Source organism: Falco naumanni, chromosome 4 (assembly GCF_017639655.2).
Source record: "Falco naumanni isolate bFalNau1 chromosome 4, bFalNau1.pat, whole genome shotgun sequence".
Lineage (NCBI taxonomy): Eukaryota > Metazoa > Chordata > Aves > Falconiformes > Falconidae > Falco > Falco naumanni.
In genome coordinates, this window is record NC_054057.1 from 24,913,358 (window position 1) to 24,938,985 (window position 25,628).

Here is a 25,628-nt window from a genome sequence, read left to right on the forward strand (position 1 = left end):
AAGGATGCCACCATTGCTAAGAAACACAGTAGAATGCTACATTTCCAACACACCTGGCAAGCGCTTCTTCCCCTCTTTGGATGCAAAACTGTTAACTACAGTTTTGACTCTGAGAAGGTTCAGTTGCTAGAAATGAGATGAAAACCACTAAGGTCATGGGAGGCCCTTGAATAGTACCACGGTGGGTGATGGTAGCAAAGCCTAAATAGAGACAAATCATGCAAACAGCAGAACGAGAGGAATGTAGGTCAAGTGCTCTTAGCTTTCTGTGCCCTGCCTATTTCAGGTCAGGCACTTCCTAGCCAAGAGGGAGAGAGGAGTGCACTCTCGCCCTGTGGTTCAGGGACACATTCACACTGGCAATGACTATGTAGGGCAACACAGTGCCATGAAGAATAAGCTGCGTTAGCACTGCCTGACCTAGCCCCTGACTTAGAAGCAGAACGGTCATGGAATTAGCATAGCACTCCTTCTGAGCTACTTAGTTGTGTCGAAAAGCAAGGTATATTAGCTTAGACCACACACTGGGTTAATACTGCTGTACTGTTCCTGGAACCCTAGCTGGAGTCTGCATGGACTGCACTCGTGCCATCCAGACATACCCAATGTCTAGCATCCTGTCTTTAATTAAATGATCTGCTTAGGAATATGAACTAAGTATCCATCCTACTACCCTGCGCTGTCTAAGACAGCTCTCATATATGCAACGCCTCAGGGGCTGCCTGGGGAAAGAGGGAAGATCTCCTTGTGCCTCTCGCCAGGGAAGATATAGAGTGAAGGTGTGGTAAAAAAAGACTTGGTCATGTTCATCAGTGAGGACTCTAAAACCGTCCCATCATATGGCTCTATGGGGAGTAAAGTAAATTGATTACTGGCACTTTCTGGATATTTTCACAGCTTCCTGCCTTCTGCCCTTCAGGCAGAAACAATGAAAACTGTCTCCTCCTTGTGACTCATGAACTCTTAGTGCCTACGCTTTGAGAAGCTGAGATAAAAGGATGTGTAGGCATCAGCTTTTCCCAGGCAAAACAGACACTGAGAAGGGAGAAGGAGTATTTGGGGCTGGCAAAAGAAGATTAAAATAGCACAGATCCCAGGTGTTTACATTCCTGGTGGAAATATTACCTAGACAGCTAAAAAGCATCCAAACCTTTGTCTATTTGCCCCTATTCCTGTTGGTTAATTAATGAAAGCTGCCAGCATGGTATTTATGCAATAGCTGCTGGCTCAAAAAACCACGGCAGATTATATGGAAAATAAACAAGAAAGAAAATACATAGGCATGAGCAACATAATTTTTCACATTCTGCTTTTTGCTTCTACCTGTTTGGTATTCGTAGCAGCTAGGTCATTTTGCAAACCTTAACTGCATTTGTAGAACTGCAGTATTTAAAAGCAGGCTTTGTTTTTGCTTTGGACTTGATAAAATTTAAAATCTTTGGTACTACAGCTTTTGGCATCAATGTGGTTAACAGCTATCCCATTTTACAAAGCTACACAGCATCCCAGAACATTTATGATGCTGGAAAGTGGTTACACATCCTCTGTTCAGGATGTGGTTTGAGCTGTTGTATCACCTGAGCTACCAGGTGACTGTTTAGTAAGCATAAAATTGCTGTAGCAATGTCATTGACTGAAGAGTTATCACATGAAAATCCACAGTTTTAACGTTCAGCTAAAGAGAAGCGGGGCAGCAGTGCCACAGAAACCTCGCCTTCGTACCTGAAGGTGGCACTAAAACCACAGGGAAGAACAGACCCATCACTGCTGCTGTAGGGCCAGATGTTTAAGAGCAAGTGCAAGCACACCTGGCAAGCCTTACCTACCAGCTGTGAAATACATATTCCTTGCAAGGGTAACAGATTAACAAAGTCAGTGGAATGCTATTCTCATATTCCCTAAAGAATGCGACTATCAGTCATGTCATCGTACTATTCTTATTTGCCCCCGCCCAGAGAAATTCTGGGTGAGTGAGCAACTCCATTTTTTGGCCAGCTTTAGCTTTGTCTTGAATTTATCGCTTGTATTTATGTGTCCATTCCGCTCCCCACAACTCCCCCCCCCCCCCCCCCCCCCGGCCCCGTGTTGTTGAATAATCTGCATAAGGCAAAATTGGCTATCAGTCACAAATAAGTAAAATGCTCCTATATTCACTACGCACAGGTATTGTCATATGCGGCACACAGAGCTACACAACCAAGTTATGTGGAAAATGAAATTTGCCTCCCACTGCCAGTTAACAAAAACCAAGCAACCAACAGATATTTCCTGGAAATACTGTGATATTCAGAAAAGTTAAATTTGTCACAGAAAAAAACCCAAACAAAACCAACTAGCAAAATCAACGACAGCAGTAAATAGAATTATGACTGATTTAACAACCTATTATCAATCTGGAAAACTTATTTTTCCCACAGGATGTACACAAATCATACTGTACTATGTCCACTCTGGTACCTTAAACTAAATGCATGGAAGTTAGGTTAACTTTTCTTGAAACTGTATCATTTTTCTAAATCAGTTTTTCTTGCTTGAAATCTGCTTTTCCTCAAAACACATCTTTTTCCTGATACAGCAGACAAAATCTACGGAAGCGGGTTTTTCTCAGACCTTAGAATAGACCACTGAGCATCCTATATATATTCTTATTAATAATGGTATCAATTGCAGGATACTTTCAGTGTTTAAAATATCATTTAGTTAGTACTAGACTGTTTGCTGTTCAGGATGGAGTAAATGAAAATATCTGTGAAATCCTTTTTATTGCAGCTTATGCCAGAAATGGTTTTATTCATCTGAGAACATTTTTACAGGATTAGTCCCACAATGAGCCTTACTAAAAGTATGCAAACAAAGTGCTCACAGCTTCCAGAATAGCCCTGAATGTGAAATTCTCCCATTCGTAAGCCAACAACTGAGAAGCTTCCTAAAAATACATGTTGTACCATGTTGGCACATCTTCACACAGCAGCAGCTGGCTGCTGGGAGATGCGGGTCTCCAGCTCTAGCAGCAGTTCATGCAATTCAGTGTTTGGACAAAGAACCAGCACTCTGCTCTGCAAAACAGGAGAAAATCCCCACAGTCCCCCTGCACTAAGCCAGTATTTCTAAAAGTTCTGCTACCGAGTTAAGCTGACACGGTCCATTGGTAGGTAGCACTGTGGCGGTGGAGGAACATAGCCAAGAATGCTGTTTAACTGTGTGCAGGGCTCCTGCCACCCAGCAGCTAGGGAAAACTCTTGCACAGCAAGGTGGTTTTTACCCTTGTCTTCTCTTAAAGACTGTTCAACAAGCAGGAGCTTGGAGTTTGCTAACTATTGAAAGGCAGTTTTACCATACAGATATTTCCAACTGTCTTCCCAGAGCTTTTAATAGCCAGATTTCCACTGTGCCAAAGAGCCTAATAAGTACAAGAGATTTTTTTTTTAACATCCATTTGAAGAGGTAAGCACCTCTTTCATCTTCAACTTCTTTCATCACAATGGTACTTCTGCATGTTATGTTAATTAGTGCTTGTATTCAAAATCATTTACACCCGACACACGGAGTGGAAACCAGGAGACACACAGAGTGGAAACCAGAACAATGTTCCTTCAAACGTGTTATCCATAATTATTTGTCATACAGGGAATAGATCTTCCATGTGGAGAACAACAAGGGTATATGCCCCAATCATCAAAGAGGCTAAGCATCTATGCAGTATATTGATTTCAAAGAACAGTAGTTACGTTGATCCCTAATTTCTGAATTTTCTACCTACATTGATTTTTTTTTCCTTTGTGATTATTATCATGCAAATCTCACAGACAAGATGGTACCATGTAAGCACCTCATTTGCAGTTGAAAAGATCTGAAAATGCTTTTCATCTGAGAAGGTCAAATGCCACTTTTTAAAATGGGACCTCAAGATGTTGCTGGACATTACTGAAATTTGATCGGCATCCATATGTCTTAACTCCCTTTATTGTCCTTTGGAGTAATGCCCAATGATTTTAACAATAGTGGTAGGTGACCAGGTCTTTCTGTAAAATCTGGGCCCAAGAAAACAGAAAAAGTTTGTATTTCTTCCTTTCCTACTGTCTGGTTCTGCTCTTTCAGCAGACAAGCAACCCATTAGTTTCCCATACTTGACTTTTTAAAACTAATCGATTGCTAATTAAACGCCAACTTAAAACTAAGAACCTTTAAGCAGTACATTCCTTAGGGATGCAAAATTCACCGTGCAAGTCACAGTAGCTGAAATGACAAAAAGCATTTAAGATGCTGGAACTCACTCTTGACTTTTTACCAGGACAGCAAAGCAGTGTCTTCCTGCTTGCTACTCGATTTCATGGCTAGGAATAACATACAGAATGTCTCATATTCATGGATCATATGGCACTCACCTCCCTCCACCATGCGCCAACCTATATGAGGCTAGCGGCTATACAGCTAGTCATGTGCTGCTCTCAGTTTCAAAGTCAAGGGATATTTTTTTCCCACATAAAACCTGTGTTTGGCACCACTGGCGGAAGCCATTGTCAGTCCGTCCAAAACAAACTCCTGAGGTTGACAGGCACAGCACCTATCAATACTGCAGGTCATAGGGCAAAAATTAAATGAAGTGATCACAGGTTGTTGACTTAGTTGAACAGCACAGAGTCCACAGAAGTTATAGAACAAGATAAACTTAAATCATTAAGGAGGTGGACATGGTCTTATACAAAACAAAATCCCAACAGAGCTTAACTGTTCGGTAGAAAACCTTTAAAAGTAGAAGCTAATAGAGCAAAGTCATTCCTGATTTCTCCATTCTTGGTAACACAGTAGAGCCAGGGTTGTGTTTAACCCATATGTTCCAGTCTTCATCTTACATCTAAAAGCAAGTACTGTGGCAATTTACACAGTTCTCTTAACAACACGGTCAGCAGGGTGTAGGTGAGGACTGGATGTGTGTGACCTCCGTGAGCTACAAGAGTGTCAGGATGTAAGATTTATCAAAAAGGCAACTTCTAAATTCCACCAAAACAAACTTACATCTTTTTCAACCTTCTCCTTCCCTCAGGGGCCAGTGTGAAACATTTTGGAGGTGGGACTAGGACTGCTGAGAGGTGTGACAGGGGGTAGACATTTCCTGATGCTTATGACTAATGTGATTTTTATAGGTTTAGCTGTGGTTATGATAGTTAGGAAATATATTTACAAAAAAAGTCTGTGCACTTGGCATGTAAATATATTTTCAATCTTCCTTTGGGAAAGAGTTCCATAGTTTCATTGCATGATAAGGGTATAAATATTTCCTTTCATCAGTTTTATTTACCTCTTTTCAGTTTACCTGAACATCAACTTGTTTTCACCCCTTTTTGTATTGTAAGATGAAAAAAACCCTTGGATTTAATTTCTTTATCTCAAGTTTATACTGCTAACAGTCGATTTCCCGTGTCTGAAATTCTCTCTGTTCATAATGCATCTTAGATATAAATATATTGCCTCATTAATGAGGTGCAGTTATGGAACAATGACAAACAAAAAAAATCACTTCTCCAGAGCAGATGAATTTTATATAGGTCTGTGGAGAGAAAGCTCTTAACAATTTTACTATAAACCCCAACAGTCGTGAAAAACATTATAAGTGTCTTAGTTCAACTAAATTGTTCTGAAAATATTCACAAGCCAATTCAAAAGCTGGACATCATTTTGTGTGCACGGATACTAGAAAGAAAAGTCCTGTGACTGACCTGCACAGCCCAGAGGTAGTCCAGACGCAGCTTCAAGTCCACCTGCCTGGAATGTAGTGCCAAAGCACAAGAAAACAGCAAAATGGCTAGTATTGGTTCATAGCCACGCATATAAAAGGAGCCACCCCTTAAAAATAAAAGGAAAGTCAGTGGGTTATTCCACATTTTCTAATACCTGACTCTGCATACTTTTAATATGAAATCTTTAGTTTGGAACATGCGGGTGCCCCCTAAGCTAGCCTTTTTCTGAAGGGGCTCGTACAGGCAGCGAGATGGGTGACAGTAAATCTGATCACTGCATCACACCAACATTGAAAACCTTGAAGATTTTATAATGCTATACATTATTGCAATGTGTGGGCATACTTTTAATTATATATATATAATAATATATATACAGAAACACTCGAAAGCTCAAAAGATTGAATGAAACTGGCATTGGCTTCTGAGATAAGGAAATGAAGGTTTTAACTGTGTTTTTCATATCGTAATTAGGCTGCAGTGTGCTCAGCTGAGGTGGGCTAGCATAAAACTACAGAATAATGGGGCAGCCGTTGCTAGCTCCCAAAAGCCGATCCTCTGCTGATGGATTCTACTAGACCCTGTAGTTGCTGGGGAGAGGACGGCTGAAACATTTGTCACACTCTACCCAGTGTGCAGCCCTAAGGGCACTGAGTGCTAGAGGGCAACGCACAGAGAAGCAGTCTACCTACATCAGGTATCTATATATGACATATATATGTGACTATCTATACAGGAAAACCCACTGCTTTAACCTTGCAAGATACCTACCCCACTGCTTTTCTGTAGCCACTGAGTTCCAGGATAACTATGTACAAAATTGTAACAAAAAGCAGGAGAATCATTTTTGGCAAGGAAGATACACGTAGAAATATTGCCAAAGTGAGAGTCCCCACTACACAGGAAAGGAAAGCATAGTGGGCTGTGTCACATGGAAGTTCATTCATTGTTTTGTTTGTTCCACCGGGAGAAATGATAACTATTGAACTGCTGGAATTGGTATTCCAAACCCAAGGCATACAGCCAACCTAGAAAAGACAGAAGAGTTGAGAAGGGGAGAAAGTTAAATATGAAATAAACAGACATGCAGCTGCTCTGGGGGCTGACTGTAGTTCCTTTCTAACTGGGAAAATATGGCTGTGGAGTTCCCATCCAGTTCACTGCCCTGATCAAATATCTCTCCTTTTCCTCTAACGCTTTACTCGGTTTAGGAGGGAGACACTGTTCATTAGATGCCCGAAGGCCAACCAATTAATGCCTGGACTTAGCTGAAGAGTTTCCGTCTCGACGCTCAAACCCAAGAGATTCCCAGGTCAGCATATTCCTGCAAAATTAAGGAACTTGAGTAAATATTTTATGTGGCCATGAGGGTGAGAAAGGTTCTTGCACAGAGCACAGGAAGAAATATGTTTTTTTATTGGCTGTAAAAGGTATCAATTTCAATTAATCAAATATACTGTATTAATCTTTGACTGAAAAGCTGAACATGAATAGTCTCTTTTCTCCACCTCAGAGCTACTGCTGCTATCACATATGATTCAAATACAAGGCCTCATCTTTAATTATCCCTGCCGTTTCAGTCATCTGAGGAATTCCATTTCCTCCCTAGACAGGAAAATAAAAAAATTTTTTAGTGCATTTCTTACGGGAAATTTGAGGAAATTTAAGCTGCTTCTTCTGAAGGCAATGTCACATACTCATCTCAGAGCTGTTACCCAAGGAAGAGGGGAATTTCTGGCAAATAGTGCAGGTCCCTAGAGCTCCAGTTTTAATTGCACTCCAACCTTCACCCCTTACAAAGGGAGAGGATAAGCGTTAGTATAAATGGGAGAGTGGGATGGTAGTGTGAAATTGATTTTAACGCGCACTGCCACATAAGCCCTGCCCTGTACTTAAGCTTCCCTTTTGAAGTGTATTATTAGACCTTTTTATTTCATCCTAACCACTGATAATGAAATTTTATAGCATGCTGTAAAATAACTGACAACCTGAAAGGTGATTAAGCAATACATTTTACAGGGGGTCGTAGTCATTTAAAAAGATGAGACATAACAGATAAAATGTGAGTTAAACTCGTAATGGCTAACGTTATGAAATGAAATGAGAAGGAGAGAAGTGAAAAATCCATTTAATGTGATTTTGTTCAATATCCTTAAAAATGCTGTTCATACTAAACTCAGCTGAAAACATAGGTGGGCGTTAGGCTTCACAAATGATGGGAGTTCCACCCAGGAAAACCCCACCTCCTCTACAACTGAGAGTAAAACCTTAACTCCTATCTCCTCTGCTGGCTGAGGATTCTAGAGGCATTACTTTGCAATAATACTAATAATCACTACTGATAGAACATCCCCCCTAAGCATTTGAATGGTTACAGGCTTCAGTAAAGGATAAAGTTGTGTTTGTGACCTAGTCCAAGCTATCACTGTATGATCATTGCGTTGTTGGAGGGCAGGACTGCCCAGTTATGATCTACCTTCTTCCACCGATGTCCAACATTGTCTTAGGCCTTCTGAAGTCTGTTTCTCATTTTCACCATCTTTAAGTGGCAATGATGGTGCTTGTTTCATTTGGGCAAAGTGAGTGTCAGATCTATGGGGGCTGATCCACAAAGGTTCCAGCTATCCTGATATTCATCCCAGTGCTGAAGTCAGGTACACAGAGCTCACTGTGATGCTAGCTAGCCTGGAGGCACTGCACATCTTTATGCATTTTAGGCTTACATGCACATTAGGAACCACATATATGCCTGTGTGTTATTAGGGCTGTGTGTTACTCACACAGCTGCTGCTCAGGAATTCCCAGAAATGTCTGAATATCAGTAATTCTTGGCACCTCTCAGGACATTGGAACTCGCAGACAAGGAATCCTCTGCCCATTCAGTTCTTGGGTATCAGTGTAGTAGACATTCTCAGGGCAGGTCCAGGGATGAGCGAATACGCAAAATAAAAAATAAGGCGCTTGGCATCTCAGTTAGTGCTGTGACCTGCACGTGAAATCACTTGTCTTCCCATTGGCCAGGACACATTGCCCAAATCCCGCAGAGAGGCATGATTTGAGACATCTGCCTCCTCAGCATTTCAAATTGTGTTTAGTGTCCTATTTTTTGTGTGGATTCTTTCCTTTGGGTACCCTAACATGTTTAATTCATTAGCATTACCAGCCAAAATGCCAAAATTGAGTGCTAGGAATTTGACAAGGCAACCGAATGCCGAATATTTAGGTGGAAGTTTAAATCCCAAATGACATTCAAGGAATTAGCTGCTAATCTACAGCAAAAGAAGCTAAATTTTCAGAAGTATTGAGCAAGTTCACTTCATATAAGGAATCACATTAGATGTGAATGGATCGTTTAAGTAGCCCAGTGAAAGTATGTCTTCTTGTTACACAGTACTGTCTGTATTTTAAGATCTTGTCATCTTTTCTGATCTTCCTGGACTAAAAATATCCGCCTGTTATTATACAGAACTATGTCCTATAAGTTGCCACATAGAAATAAGTAATGTTGTTGGACATTACATCTTGTCTGTCACAAAACATCATCCAATGAACTACTGAGCAAGTTGAACCTTTAAAAATAGCATTCCTATAGAGTACATGGCATCAGCAGACTATGCGATACTAAGGTTTGATGTAAAAACTTCTATAGGTGTTGACTAGGCATTTGTGTAATTTCCCAATAGCTTTGTCGTGACTAAATCAGCACCCTCAGGGCAGTGGAAGTTCAAATTATAGCAAAGGGCTTTAATGTGGAAGAAACATGCTCTGCAAGTATGAATAATAGCAAGAGCAGGAATTCACCAGATGAGAATACGGTGTGTGTGTGTATCCGATCCGTACCAGATTGTTCTTTAAACAGAATGCCAAATTAAGTGGTACTTGATTTAAATACTCACCACACATCCTTGAGCCACGGAGTATATTAAGATCACAATAAAAATACACAAAATGGTACGAATTTGTATAGTCAGGCACCCTGGAAAACACTAAGGAAGAAAAAAAAAGATTTATAGATAAAGACTTAAAATATTTTTTAAGTGGGGTTGTTATTTTTCAGTAGTCTACACAAAGAAGTGAATAAGGGATACAGAAATTTTGCCTGCACTGCAAATTATGAGACAAGCATGCAGTTAGTATTGTGTACATGTGTTTTAACGGTAATTGCATTTTGGGGGGTAACAAAAGTGAAATTACTATTATTGTGCATTATTTCTCACTATAATTAAAACTCTTGAATGGTTAGGAGGATGTCTGCTTATAATGCAAAGAATAAATTAGGATGGCATTTGGTTTTGTTCTCATGGGGAAAATACCCAAAACATCTTTTGCCTTGCAAATTATCAGCTACAAATAGTGATCCAAGTGAACATACTGTGGCAGCATGGAATTTTGGAGTGGTATTTGTGTCTTTTGCTATAACAGTCACGGTAAATGCCAGGGTAGTTTCAATTATCAGGACTCGTTAAAAATATTGAAATTGTCAGAGCAGAAAGAGCAGTAGAGAACAAAAATGTCTGGCGGAACGGAATCTTATGAATCTCTTGCTCATCTCCATTTTTACCCTGATTCCATCACTGTGAAGTGTGAAGTGCTTGTTGCTGTGAGCATATATGAAGCCAGTGACAAAAGGTGAGGGAGGAAGGTTAAGTCTGTCAGGCTCTGGTACTTTTGCTTGTTTCAGTCATACTGATCTACTCTGGTTTCAGGGTACGCTGCTTTCCTTCTCCTACTCTTGCATTAAGAGTGTTTAGGGCACCTATTATCTCCTGGATCCACAATAAGTCTTTCAGACCACAGGACCATATTCCAGTGACTTCAGGGGGCAAGAATCAACTCCAGAAAACAAGCAGATTTGAAGTGGAAACAATCCTGCACCCCTTAAAAGGAGTGGGCTCAAACTTATGAAGGCTGGATTTGACTGAAGATCAAACGGAGCAAGCAAACACTCAATTTTTGGATGAAAGTCACCAGTCCTGATGAAAAGCTGTTCACTTCATGGGTATTATCAAACATCAAAAGCATAGCTTCTAGCAGGCAGCAAAGTACCTATAGAGAGGGGTTCTGTGGCCTTGGCACGACAGAAAACATGCATTGAAACGCCTCCTCTTCCTTCCACGTATGCAGAGACATTTCCCCTGTACGTGTGACCATGAATTAAAAGCCTGAGATAGTCATAGGTAGATCAACTTAATCTCATGTGAAACATGAGAATACAGCAATTACAGAAAAAATAAAAAAATGTGCCTCATCTACAAATATATTCTGGCTTCAGTATGGATTAAGTCCATGTAAATGTAGGTGGGGAACAACCAACATAATATCTATGGTAGATTTATATTACGAACCTGAGTTAATTGGCTCCACCAGAAAGTTTTAACTATTAGTCAGTATCAGTAAAATATATTGTGATACCTGAAGTATATCACCTTTAGCAAAACAGTGAGCATACTGTAGAAAAAAACCCCCTCAAATTACAAGAATCTCACATTAAAAAGCTATGTCCCAAGGGAGGGGATATAGCAGTGTCCAAAATGGTACTACGAAAAAAGAGAAAGACTATTTCTGCATTTTTTTGTTACTATCACACAGTTCAGGTTGGAAGGGACCTCAAGGGACCCAAAAATACTCTCTCCTTGACGTCCAGGACCATTTTTTCAGAGCTGGCCAGTCCCCAGCCTGTGTCACTGCACGGGATTCTGCCTTCCAAGGGCTTTGCATTTACCCACGCTGTATTTCATAAGGCTCCTGTTGGCCCGTTCTGCCAACCTGTCCAGGTCCCCCTCAACGGTCATTCTGCCGGCACAGTGGCTGTTCCCCAGAAATTGCAGTCACCTGAAAACTTGACATGAGTATACTCCACATCCTTCTCCAAGTCGTTGATACAAATGCTTATATAGGACAGCTCCCAGGACAAACTCCTGTGGTACCCCACTTGTTACTTTCTATTACTGGCAAAGTACAACCAGAAACTGCTGTGCTGTGCATGTGATCATTTTTCTACCCATCAAGTTGTCCATCCAGCTATACCATAATCCTATGCACATATGAGGTGGGACATGTGTTTTTGTCCATATAAATAAAATAAAAAAAAAAAATTGTTTGAAGGATATATACATATATAAATATATATATAATCCATTAATTCAGTATGCAATCAAATAAGATATCTACTGCTTGTTAAAGAGAGAATCCCTGTAGTTCAAACAGAAAGCTGTATGGTTCATAGTGACAAAGCAAAATGCAGATACAAAGACAGTATGTCCTGACACATTGCACAGGCTGTTTTCTGTGTGTGTGTGTGGTACATATATGGTCTAAGTGTTGACATGCTAGGCTATTGGGTTAAAAAGAAAAATAAACATTTAAAAAGTTGTGAGATGTCTTTACTCAAACTCTGAGTGACACTTAAAAGGCTTATGCTTCTGACTTTTGGCCATTCTAAGATTGCATCTGCTCTTTTATGATAGCATAGCATTTTGGGCTTCATTTTCTTTGTTTTCTCTTCTTTGTGGGATTTCTATTAACTAAATAAGTACCGTCAGATCCCCCAAATGCTAGGTAACTGGTACAGTAAAACATTATTATAGTGGGTTTATGAGTGAGGGATTTGATGCTAAAACATGGAGAAACTGAGTCACTTGTCCAGTATAGAATAGCAAATAAGTGTCAGGAGACTGATTAAAATAGAGGAATGGCTGGTTTACAATTCTATACTCATTATACATAGCATATTCATTATCTTTTATGTATCATATAAGACAGATTTTCACCACAAAATTTCAAATTACAATATTCTGCGTTTTTATATTTCTTTATTTTTCTAATGCTGTATCTGATCCTGTAAGGTATTGAATCTCTAGAGGAGCCTGGAATAAATTCAAATTCTGTTGACTGCCAAAACAGCTGGAACAAATCTCAAGTTTGCATAGCCCCAGGGAAATGGCATAATAAACAGCAATTTCCTACAAACTTCATCTGTGTTTCTACTGTTTGCAGACAGAACAACAGATTATAAACTACTGTGCCTTCATGAAACAAAACAGGTCATCAAAATCACTCCCAAATAATTGTGTAAGTGTATAAATAAAGATCTGATCTGTACCAGATACTCTGCTAATACACTGTTTATGTTTTCATGAAAACAATTACTTTCCTCCTGCCAAAGGGCATTTCTTCTTAACCAAAAATTAGTGTGTGCTCATCAGCAAAGCTGATTAACTGTGTAGGTGTTTTCTCCTGATGTTTGAAAAGACTGAATTTAGATTAAGCCACCACAGATTTTTTATCAGAAAATTAGCCTGTAAATGCTTTATTCTGATCTGGCAGACCTAATTGTCTCCTACAACAACCAAATGTCCTGCATCGTTACTGTTTTGCAAATGTAATGCAGGAGAATTAATAATTACTAAAAGTTCTAAAAAGACCAAGGGTTGTGTGTGCAAAATATTGTGCTTTTACCATCAAAACAGCTGCTGCTTTGGCAGGAAAAGTCTTGGAAAATAGAGAGGAAGTTAGCAGGACTTTACACCCAGATACCAGTTAGAATGGAAAGGAGAACTAGTGTGCTCCGTAGTCAGAAAGGAGGAAAAGTCAGGTTTAAAGCAGCTATCTGAACACTGGAATGATTCAGTATTGAGTGGCAGGCACTCAGGGAAGATGCAACAAGAAAGACAAGCAGCGTGGCATGAATGGCACTGATCGCTGCACTGCTGTAGCAATTACTCATGTAAAAAGTCTACTTTCAGGTGAACCATCTCTGCTTTTGAAGCGCCTAATACATTACTTAGCAACGAGCTTGAAAAGCACATAGATTTTAGACTCCATGAAGCTGTGAAGCATGTGCCGATGGCTTCATATTCTAAGGGACAAACAAAGCATAGCTACCAAAAGCAAGAATAGTCAAAAAATCTTAATCACTTACTTGTACTCGTGTGACATGTAGGTACATAATACAAGCCACTAGGAAGCATATGCAGAACACCAGGAGAACAAGAACTACGGTACTCCTAGAATCCAAACACAATAGAAGTAAAGCAATGAGACTCAGCAGCAGATGAAAACAAACAGCACAGGAGTCCTTCTTGGAGTGGTATTTTGGATGAATGGTGGAGGATTTCTCCCTCACCCTTGTAATACTAACCATCGCAGAAGAAATCTCTCAACAAAATGCACTGCTCTCAAGCATGAGAAACTAGCAAATGCTCTTGTACGCGGTGCCCACTATGACCTCAGCAAGGAGATCAAAGCACCTCAAAAACTGAACCGTATGGTGTGTCAGGAGACACACTTTCTAGTTGTAGGCTAATGCAGAGTATTCAGCATGATGACTCTTGTAAGTAGAGTGTGTAGCCCAATTACTTGGCCTTTGCAGCTGTGTAACAGTTACCAGATGCTTTTCCCTTCTCATCTCTCCTTTTCAGAGATTCGGAAATCAGAGGTCAGTCCACTCAGTCACTTGTGAAGTCAAATAAAACCAGATCAGACTGTGCTCCCTTCTTCTAACAAAACAGAGCAACCCTTCCATTTGAGTCTTCCTCAATGGTTAGAAAAATCTTAGGTTTCACAAAGATGCTGTAATCATTATTTTAATTCTTAACCTACTCTCTCCTGATCTTTCAAAATAGGCTTGTTCTTCATGAGAAGAGGCGCAGGCCAAGCATTATCTCCTCCAGAAAACCTGTGTTACTGAAAAAGTACCTCATGGATGTCAGCAAGCTGGCAAAAATTAGTCCACCAGTGCTGATACTTTGATTTATGCTCAGGGACAGCCTGCCCCCAAGCCAGCCACAGAGCCAGGGCCATATGACAGCAGCACAACACGACCTTCACACCTTCTTTTCCAGTCTGGTGAGAACAACCCAGCCAGTTCAGAAGATGTGAGCCATGGCTGCAGGCACATATAATGTATCTGTGCCCTTGACCATCACTGGGAAAAGATTGCTTATAAAGGGTTTCTAACAGTAGAAGAGAAGGGTGCACTTCTGCTGTAGAATTTCACAGTATTTGATTTCAAGTTAATGAACAGTTCCCACCAATACACAAACAGGGAAAATTCTGTGCAATGGTATGTATATATAGAACGGGAAGGTGACTCTAGATGCTGCCTGTGGATTCTGAATGCAAGTATTAATAGATAGCTGGCTCTCCTTTACTTTTAGAGAATTGACTTGTATTCAGCATGGTAGTATGCTAGTAAAAAAGCATGGAGAACATGACTGCAACAGCGTCTTTTAAGGCAGCAACAGCCAACTGACACTAGTGCTGAGTGGGACCCTGACAGAGATTTGGGTTGGCACCAGTAACAAAGGGCAACATTGTTTTTTAAAAATAAACACAATGTAAGACATCAGAAGGGTTCATCACTAGGGCTTTTAGCGGCTACACTGCATGTGTGCCACCATAATTGGACAGCTGAGGTTGACAGGAACATAGCCTTACTTTCACCAGCTCCATGTGGGGATATAAAATATTACTTTAGCTGAGGAGCTGTTTTGCTCAGATGATCATAGGAATTCTGAGAATGTCAAGCCCGTTGCTTTCCATGAATTTATGCAGCAACTGGCTTACTTAGAGTATTTTCTTGTCTCTAGATTTTGAACCTCTTCCTTGGAATATTGTCAACCTCCTTGAGACATGTCAAACGCTATTAGTTATCACTTATCCCATTATAGTAGCACATTACACTTGTCTTGGCTTTTGCATTCTCTTGTCATACTTATAAGTACTTTGGCAATCTGAAGAGCAACTTAAAGCTCCAAGTTCTGTGGAGAGGGAAAATTTTCCAATGCTCTTGAAGTTTTAGTCTAGCTCATGGCTGCACCTCTGTCACAGCAAGGGAAGAGCCCAAGAAGACCAGTAATTACTGTATTTCTTTGTATGAAGAATTCATTGTATGAAGCCACCACCAACAGACAGTGGAAGAGAGAACTTAAGACCATTTAGTGGGTGGCTCTTTTAACGAACTCAGTGATGAACCCCTCCATCTTCATGAACTTCAGTGGTCATGATCCACCGCAGCTTGTGTGTCTATCAGATCAGAGCTTACACTGAACCTCTGTCCAGCTGGTTTTTAAGTGACTGCACTTTTTGGAAAGCTTACCCACTACCGTACCATAGGATTCTTAGAACTTCATTCCACTTTCAGCTACACTAATCCTTGTTGTCTCTCCTTGTTCTAAATTGCCATCCATAAACTGCACGTGGCCTTTACTTCAGAAGTAGGTGAAAGTGTTTTCAACTGTGCTATTAACTAGTCAGCAAAGGTTGTTAGTTTGAAAATCAGATTATTTTTGTAAATTACTTTGAATCCTGCAGATGAAAGGTATTATATAACACATTTAAATGATGATGATGATCATTATTTCAGTAAAAAAGGTGTTTCTGAAACTTTCAAATCGAAATAATAGAATACAGGAGTAAGTATTATTCTGACTGGGGATTTCTGAACAGAAAAGACCAGAATTTAAAATTGGATCTTTCAACTGTGTCCTCTTCTGTTCCCACTGAACCCCTAATAATTAGTAAAAGTGAATGAAGCTTCTTGTTAAATGTTTTGATATTCGCATCTGAAAAAGGTTATTAGTAATAAGTTTTATACCCTGGACACACTTATATCTACTTACTGTAGCACCTAGATTTGAAAGTGAAGTGTGATTATTTTTTTTTATTTAGTAAACATTCTCACAGGAATGTTCACATAAAATTGACACAAACTGAAGTCATCACGAGACTATATCATTTAACAATAAGCATCAGACACCACCAAACACATGACAAATATTTGGTTATGTCTGTTTTAATGCAGCCACAGTCTGACCGCAGCTCATGTGGGAATGGCTGAATTATGCACTGAGCAGTCTGTGATAGTATTGGTGCCAAAACCCTCAATGCAGGCTATAAATCTGGGCTGAAAAGCTGGATGGATACTTCAATACTTAGTTCCCATTAAGGTCTGTATAGTTTTATCTACATTGCTGTCAGTACCTGAAGTACTCTGTCCAAAGCCAGCACAAAGAGAAAGAACTGGAAGAAATAGCTTTAAATAAGATTGCAGAATGATTGCAGATTGTGGCTCTTTTGGGCAAATGGAAGAGATAACAGTTAGGCTGAGGGTATCCCAACAGACAATCTCCTTTCTGGGAGGATACCGACCTGGGTGCTAATTTCTGTTCCAAAGACATTGATGTTTTGACTTGTGCAGGACGCTTGGAAGATATTCCCCTTTGATTTATAATGACAAACCCAGAAACTTACTGTGGTATTATTAGAAGGTAGACAAGGCCAAATAAGGCAGCTAGAATTAGTGAGAGAACTACAGCACTGGTGAAGTACTCATCCTGAAGCTGGTGGTACTGTTAAAGAAAGGAAGAAACGAAGATGGTGAGCATTTCATACACACCCAGCCACCCAGTCCTGTCCATTTGCAGTAAGAAAGAATTATAGCCTAAAATATAACAAGCCTCTACCCATTTTACAAACATACAAATAATCATTGCTTAATTTACACCAAAAAAAAGAAAAAGATGAGGCAACTCTACACAACATTTTGCTTGACAGCCCAGCTTCTCCTGTTGGCCCAGATGTTTAGTTTTCACCCTGTAACTAGTCAAATCTGGGTTAAGCTCAGACGTAAGTTTTGGAGCAAAAAGGGTTTTGAAGCAGAAGCAGGTGGCACTCCCCCCTCTCTGCTAACTCATCACAAAAAAAAAAAAAGGCCAAACCAACTCAGAACAGGACACTCGTGGGTGAGCTGGAGGCAGCTGCTAATGAGACCGACGGGTTCAGTTTTGAGCAGTTACTGTCCCTCATTCTACCAAGCCACAGTCCTTGCAACGGAACACTTCAGGGGTGGAAATACACAAGTGTTTTCTCAGAAAGATCCAAATTTCAATCTCATTTACACCAAAAGACTTTCCTATCTTGAAAGAGGACAATCCCAATTAAATAATAAATAGCTGTGGAAACTTGAATTCAAAAGTTAATGTTTAAGACCTTAAAAAACCTGAGCGCAACATGGCACACAGTCATCCGACTGGGAACAGTAATGACATGAAATCCTAAGACGACAAAGTGACTTACAGTGGAAAAATAAATGCTACTGCCAAATTAGTCCAAAATCATATCACTTTTGCTTTTTTCAAACACATAAACTAAAGCCAAAGGCCTCCCCACACACACACCTTGATTAATTTGTCTTTACAAATAAAACCTGTACAAGGTGGGAACAAACAGCTCTGCTCAGATGATATACACAGGTTGGGCCATTTGGAGAAGCAAAAGTAAGGCCAAAACACAGGGTGTGTATTTTTATGGGGGAGGCTCTTGATGAGTTGAAAGATAGTGATATTTATTTTCATACCCAGGTGTTTCCACAGGAGGTGGAGATCATGCCTCCCTCTTAACTGAGAGACAGTCTAGAGGATTATTTAAAGATGGTGAGTAGAATTTAAATATTGTCTACAGACAAACAAAACCCCAATGCTAGTAAGCTCATGGCCATTGAAACCAGTAAAAACAATTAAATAAAACCCCTTACTTTATTTTCACGCTCAATTTGCTTATATTTCAGGGTAATGAAGTTCAAGTCAGCCATCTCAGACTCAGTTTGCCGGGCCTCTATCAAACGGCTGATGTATCTGTTTACTCGAGTTCCTGGCGTGTTGTATACAACGTTGGTAGAAAAAGAGGAACGATTCCTGAGTTTTTCAGAGGCTGTCCTTAATGCTCTCCTCTGCAGCACAGGTGAAGAAAGAAGCACAGATTTTAACAACACTGAAATTTTTCATTGCTGTTCATATTATCTCATGTTCACAGCCGGGATGAGGAATTCATTAAGCAAAGCAACTACAAAACACAAAGATGTGATCTCTGTGTGATCGGGATCTTTTAAGAACTCCTTAGCTGAAATCCTGATCTCATTAAAACCAATGAGAAAAGCCTCACTGCGTTCCAGGTTTTCAATCCTCATCTGCAGAAATTCTCTTCACATACTGCCCTGACCTTTCTCTGCCACTGAGGAAATAATCAGTTTGATCCCAGTCAGTGCGACTTCACCTAGAAAAATAGAAATTTTTTTGTTGATGGAAGATGCAGAGCTCTAGGCATCCTGAAGACCTGATAACCACACTCAGCATGATACAAGAAAAGTCCTACTGTCCAAAGCTGTCTAGGTAACAGTATATATGTTGAAAAGACAATTTTCCATAATCTCTTGCACCATGACCATGTGTGACTTCAGAGGGTCTGAAATCTCACGTCCCTATCTTTAACGTACCCAAGAGGCTCTCTTGTAAAGACATCTTGTGTGCACCTTAAGTGCACTTGCGGATCCAGACAGAGCAATAAATAATCAGAGCTAACCCCTGCCTCACTGGGGTTAATTCCTCCGCAGCTGAGATAGCGCAGCTGACAAGATGATCACTCAGAGCCCTTTGCAGTGCAAAAGATTTGTCACAGAGCATATCTGAAAAGGATGTTAGATTATCTGTCTCCCTTTTCACACCGAGCGCTCAGAAGACAGTGAGCAGCATCTCAGCCACAGAGGCAACCTTCGGGCAAGGGCACTGTCATCTAAACCCTTGTGGCTAGATATGCACTAGCATGCTGGCCCGTGCCTTCAGAAAATACTCTTGTAGATGCCGTGTTCTTAAAATGCAGAGTCATAAAGATGTAGGCCAACCCTGTGAAAGAAAAACCAGCCACCTAATGGTCAGCACATTGAGCAGCAAGAGACATCAGTTGAATACCCTTTCCACCGCAAAAGGGGTCAAGTCTTACATCCCAGAAGAGTTTTGACAACCAGGCTCAAGCAAGTTGTGCTATTTCTATACAGTTAAAAGATTTTTTTAAATATTTTTTTTTAATCTAACGTTTGCAGAGCTCAGGAAGAGAATTCAAAGCATTATGAAGCAACGAGTCTGCCCAGGGCTAAGAACAACACTGGTTCAGGCTCTCATCTGTAGAGTCTGTCAGCAAGTTGCTACAAAAGCACACAAAATTTCTCTCTTCAGATCAGTCAGTACCTAAGAGCCAACTTTTTAAAGGCTCTGCTACAAAATATCCTTTAAAACCAGATGATAAAAAGAGGTGTTGATCGCTATCTAAGTAATTCTGCAGGAAGGGCAGTTTCCCATCTTAATCCACAAGAAGCAGTTCTCAGAGATTCTCATCAGTGAACAGTAAACTACAGCAGTTCCATAGCTTACATAGTTTATGTTATAGCTATAATATAATGCTGACTGATACCTTCGTTTTCCGATTTTCTGACCATAAAGAAGCATGGGCCTTAGCAAAGATAAAAACACTTTCCAAGTCCTGTTTTGCTGGCTTTGTAAGTAAAGAGCAAGTCTTACCAGGATTAAACAATTATCAGGCTACTTGAAACATTTTTCTTCAAACTATCAGGTCCCATTACTTTAAGTTGCCTGTGGTGTAAGAACTAATTGTTTCAACATGAAAAATAATCTCGTGGACATACATGGATTAGAGCTTTCAAATCTGGTCTTCTGTTAGCCATAACAGAAAACTCAGACTGCCAGCCAGACAACTGTTCTAAATGTTTCTGATCAGAGATAAATTTGGTCTCTTGCAGAAGACATTTGTCCCACAAGTTTGTAGGGAAACAGTGTTTTCAGGAATATTATCAGGGATATATAGTTTTCCTCTTCATAAAGATAAACAACAATTAGCTACAGTTATATTCTTGTTTAAGGTGCAGTAGAAAGGACATCTTTGGGGATTTTTTTATATTAAGCCTATAGCATAATAATAGGGGTGAGCAAAGCAGCTTTAAAAATCCAAACCAAAATGCTGCTTTGCTTTAAAATCTGGAATGAGGGTAGACGATAGGAGTTATCTTGATATAGGAAATAAATATTACCTATTCTGCCATTTTGAACTAGGGTTAAAGTTACTGTGCTTAATCAAAATAGCCGATGCTCACATATAATTATTTTCACTAGGTTTCTTATTTTCAGTAGACTTACATTACATCTTATATGTTCACCAAGATCCACTGTTTATATTTCTCAGAAATTAAATAAATAAATACATGCTAAAATAATGTGCTGGCTTTAAAGCCTTTATAGCCATAGGTTATTTTACATGATTTGAGGACTGATATCTCTAAAGAAACCCTACAGTGCAACACAGTGCATTTATATTAAAATCATATATCATGTTCCATGATAAATGTTATGTATTAGGTACAAAACCTCAGAACAACTGTTCATTTAAAGACAGCATTGTGGAACTTCACTGCAAATCTTCCGACATGAGAAAGTTTTCATCAGACACTGAGCAAACCCATACTGGGATTTTCTGCATTTACTACCATTCATATACATAAATATATACAAGACACATTGTAAAGTATTGCATATGTTTCCAAGAAATGTGTGGGTTACTTTTTTAAAATACTCAAAAAACAGTACTAATGCACAAAGGAAGGCTTTGTACATGGCCAATTTCAAAACCAAATCTGGAGTCTCTGAAAGTCTTCACTGAGACTGTGTTTTAAAGGAACTAACAGACTTTTGTCCCCTTTTCCTGCAGAAGAAACACAAGCACATGTAAAATCCAAAAATTAAAAGTTAGAATACTTTCTGAAAGTAAGATTTAGACTGAATATTTAATGCATGTACATTATATATATATATATATATAAAAGATAGATAAATAAATAAATAAATAAAAAGGTGGAGCAATCGGTCAATAAGAATTACTGATGCCAAAGCCTGTATGCCCTGCTTTGGAGTACTGGTGGAGTGACCTATGTAATATTGCCACCTGCTGGCAAAGAAAATGGAATAAGGAATTCTTCAAACGTTTTTTCTCCATAAATTTCTGGGTACATCCACACACAGAAAAGGAAATAAACCAGGCTATTAATATGTAAAGCAGCTATAAGTTATGGCATTACAAGCCAGTCAAGCAAGCCGTATTTGTATTGCAGACTTTTGTATTTAGGATTTGTATTGGGGACTAAGATTTTTTTTGCTAATCAGTAGCCTTTCATTTTTTAGGGAACCATCCAGAGATACAGAATTATTCTGTTATTTTGCATGTGCTGCCATCAGCCTCAGATGTGATGGACCCATGATACAAAAGAACAGCTCTTGGCAACTGCAGAAGAAGCCTCAGAAACCACATAGACCACTTGTGCTGGCTTGCTCAAGAGGAGCTCCAAATTTGAGGTCTGTTATAATTAAGTTTTGTCTTTACTGCAGGAAAGCTGTGGGCATTAGATGGCTCTAGCTCAGCAGGAACACCAGAAATCCTCTATCAACTGGTCAGGTCACCCCATATGTTCTCTGAGCAGGTCTGCTTCATGCGGCCTTGGAACTGATGCCCAGAGAGCCCACATGGATTACCTTATCGTCATCCTCACACGTCATGACGTTGGAGAAAGGGATCTCTGCTTTGAACATCTTACGGCAGTGCATGAGCTGCACAAGCAGGTAGCAGACTGTCTTGAACTTCATTCTTTTGGCAGGCTTAATGTCTGACAGAATCAGTCCAGGAAATATCTGTTGGTCAGAAAAATCATATTTGTAACAGTGTCATTGCATTCCCATGCAGACAGACATACCTGCAGACATTTACACCATCTAGTGGTCAGAACAAAGCAATATTCTAATCAAGAAGCGTTGCATTTTGATAAGCATCATAAATTTGGAGATGAAGATTACTTCACCTTTTTTTAACCTGAGATATAAGGAATTGATCAGACAGTACTTAAACACATACTTAAGCTTTTGGGAACTGTCTTCTACATAGAAATGTAGACTATAAAAAAAGTGTATTAATGACAAACTCGTAAAAGAGGCAATATTTGTATTTCTTCAACCTTAAAATAAATGCTGGGAAAATGCAGGAAAAAATAAGGAGAAAATTAGTATTTTATTAATTGATGTTAAAAAATATAATTTCAGTCTTTTTCTTATTTCCGTATTTTGTTACTTCAGCCATAGGTAAATTCATTAAAATCAGAAGAGGATAGCTTTTCCTTTGAATATACACTTACATACATGCCTAAAACAAGGCTGTGAGGCGCTGGGCTTATATCTTATATATTATTTCTTCAAAGCAAGAAGTGTTATACTATGGAGAAATATTCTCTAAGGCTCAGGTATAATCTGTTCCTTTTACCATGGAGCTTCTAGTTCAGCAAGGGCAAATATTGTCTTGGTTAACTCTTCAGCATGCATTTAACTCTTGCTGACTTTTGTAACCCCCCAGCACATGTTTCATGTTTTCACAGATCAGTACAAGAGTGATCCTTTAGTCTCCCCTCAGTATTTTTACCAATCTTATTCATGCTTCTGGCATGTAGGATGTGTAAAGCGGTGTTCACGGGAAATGTGGAAGGACTCCTTGATACCACAGTATGGGAATTTAAGCTTGTAAAATTAATCTTTTCTGGAAGACTAAAATAAAGAAGCAAACAGTAAAAAGATGAGTAAATCACAGTCCAAAAAATCTATTCAAATGCTCTAAATCCCATAACACTATGATTTACTAGAGCAGTTTACATCATTACTTCAGTGATCAAGGAATGGAGAAGGAAGTAAACTGGAAGCAGTTGTTTAATGCATCTTTTCATGGATACCTAAATTTAGAGGGACAGGGCAAATGACACTGCTTATATCCCAAATGGCTTCTCAGGTATTGGTTTGCTATGCTTTTTAATGTATACATTTGCATTTTTTTTATGCACTTGCATTTTCTGGAGCACCAAGGCTATATCCTATTGATCTACCAACGCTGTTTAATCAGTTACACTGTGATTGAAATGATAAAATTACTTGTGTATAAATAGTTGCATATTTTTTATTAGCTGATGGTTCTGTTATAAACATGTAATATTTCAAGTGTGAAAAGGTGCCTGGGTATGTGCGTGGGCTTTATGGTGCACTGAAAGGCTGACTGAAGCCAGCCAGCATCACCAGCATAGCGCTGCATGGTCATCAGCTAGAATTTAAAATGACACTAGCATATCTAGTGTGTAATTGCTTGTATAAGTGGTAGCTTAACAAAAGTGTCCATGAAGAGATTCCCAACATGAACCCTTTCTTTTGAGTGCCTTCTGGCAGAAGGCTTGCTGCTGTATTGCAATAACCAAATAGATGATAACGTACAAGGATATTCACATATAATCATCCCTTAGGTTTTCCTAAGGACACCGACTAGATCCTTTTTAGGCTTATTATCTGCATATGGCAGATATAATCAGCTTTTGGGCTACCATTCCCAATAGCCAAACTATACTTTTTGGGCAGGTTCTCTACTTGCAAATTTTCCTAATGTAGCCACAATTCCTCTAAAAGTACTATATATTTTACTCAGTCTCCCTATCAGCCTTTGGATGCAAGAAAAATTCGGAACTTTCTCACAAGTCCCAAGTCCCTCCAGGTTTTTTTTTTTTGTCTTGTTTTTGGTTTTTTTTTGTTTTTTTTTTACGAAACAGATAAAAGGAAATATGGCGTTTACAGGTGGATCTTGTCTCGAGATCTTTGCTCAAACCTTTCACTGGATGCTGCAGTAAGTAGGTCAACAACTGATTTCAGGTCTCCGTTAAGATTGGTTGGAAAGGATGCTATTACATAAGTACAGAGAGATACGGAAGCTGCCTGACAGCCTTCATTATGGAAATAGCATGGTAAAGGTGCAAGAAAGGCAAAGAATAGGTAGAACATCTATCTTGAAAAACATTCAAGCAGGCATGACTGAGAGAGACAACCATAGGCATGACTATATCCTCCTAAAAGGATTTTAAGTCCTGTGAAAAGAGAAGAATTTAGACTTTTCTCAATGCAAACTTCTTATAAGTGATGCATTTCTGAGAACAACCTGAAACTTGAAAACTGGGAATGGATAAGAGTCTGGCTCAGGCGGGTGGCCCTGCTGCCAACATGACTTTTCCATAAACACAGATTTTCATCCAGTTTCCTGACTACATCTTCAAAGAAGTAGGTAGAACATTTTTAGCTCATACTACCAACCAGTCTTTAAATTTCTAATGAAATATAATATATTCTCATGAATATATCGGCAGGTAATATATCAATAGTATACACACTTTGTATGTTGGAAATCCAGGGGAGTTTCCCAGCTGTCTTGGAATCAAATAGAAGTTTTGTAACTCAGGTCACTGAAAAAAATGGAGTAGTGTGTCTGCTGCTGGGCTCCTCCCATAAAAACAGTGACAAACCAGAGTGAGTGCAGCAAGTGCTCACCAAAACAATTAGGGTTCTAAAGCAGACGGCATACGAGAAGAACCTGAGGGAATTCAGTTCATTTAGCTGGGAGAAGGCTAAGGAGGGATCCAACTGTTGTCTTCAGCCACCTAAGTAGTAGTTAGAAGACAGAGCCAGACTCATCCCAAAAATGCTCGGAAAAAGCACAGAAGATAATGAACACAGGCTGGGCCAAGGGAAACTCCTGTTTGATACAAAGAGCAGAAGTTTTAACTGCAAGGATGATCATCCACCGGAGAAGGCTGCTTCCAGCGGCTGCTGAACCTCCTGCCAGGGAAACACTCAGCGCTTGCTCAGACGAGCTTCCCTGAGCAACCGGCAATTTCCAAAGTGCGTCTAACTGCGAAGCTGCCTCTGCTTTGGGCAGGGAGGTCAGCCACATGGCCTCCAGTGCTCTTTCCAAATCCGTTACTGTGCGATGCCATGAAAACATGTCAAACACATAAAGCTACTGCTCTTCATGGCTGGTCAAGAACCAAACCACCCAAAAGACATTGCAATACACACAAGTCAGGCATGCTGGTGACTTGGATCATGTATAATGTTAAATATAGTTTATTCTAGTTTGATTCAGTTTGGCTTGGTTTGGATTAGATTTTTTTTATAATATAGTGGTTGCAGGACATTGAAATTC

The 25,628-nt window shown here is 39.6% G+C and overlaps 1 protein-coding gene across 2 annotated transcripts in view; it reads right to left on the bottom strand.

Moving 5' to 3' along the window:
* Positions 1 to 25,628, bottom strand: part of ADCY1 (adenylate cyclase 1) — a 154,327-nt gene that overhangs the window by 22,799 nt on the left and 105,900 nt on the right. For both annotated transcript variants that reach the window (XR_005827515.1, XM_040591717.1), the window contains exons 8-14: positions 22,109 to 22,264; positions 18,274 to 18,468; positions 16,992 to 17,089; positions 13,660 to 13,744; positions 9,635 to 9,724; positions 6,510 to 6,766; positions 5,718 to 5,844 (exon numbers count right to left, since the gene is read on the bottom strand). Coding sequence is in view for 1 of the 2 variants with exons in the window: in XM_040591717.1 (XP_040447651.1) it covers positions 5,718 to 5,844; positions 6,510 to 6,766; positions 9,635 to 9,724; positions 13,660 to 13,744; positions 16,992 to 17,089; positions 18,274 to 18,468; positions 22,109 to 22,264 (1,008 nt within the window). In the remaining variant the exon portion in view is untranslated. The remainder of the gene's footprint in view (positions 1 to 5,717; positions 5,845 to 6,509; positions 6,767 to 9,634; positions 9,725 to 13,659; positions 13,745 to 16,991; positions 17,090 to 18,273; positions 18,469 to 22,108; positions 22,265 to 25,628) is intronic.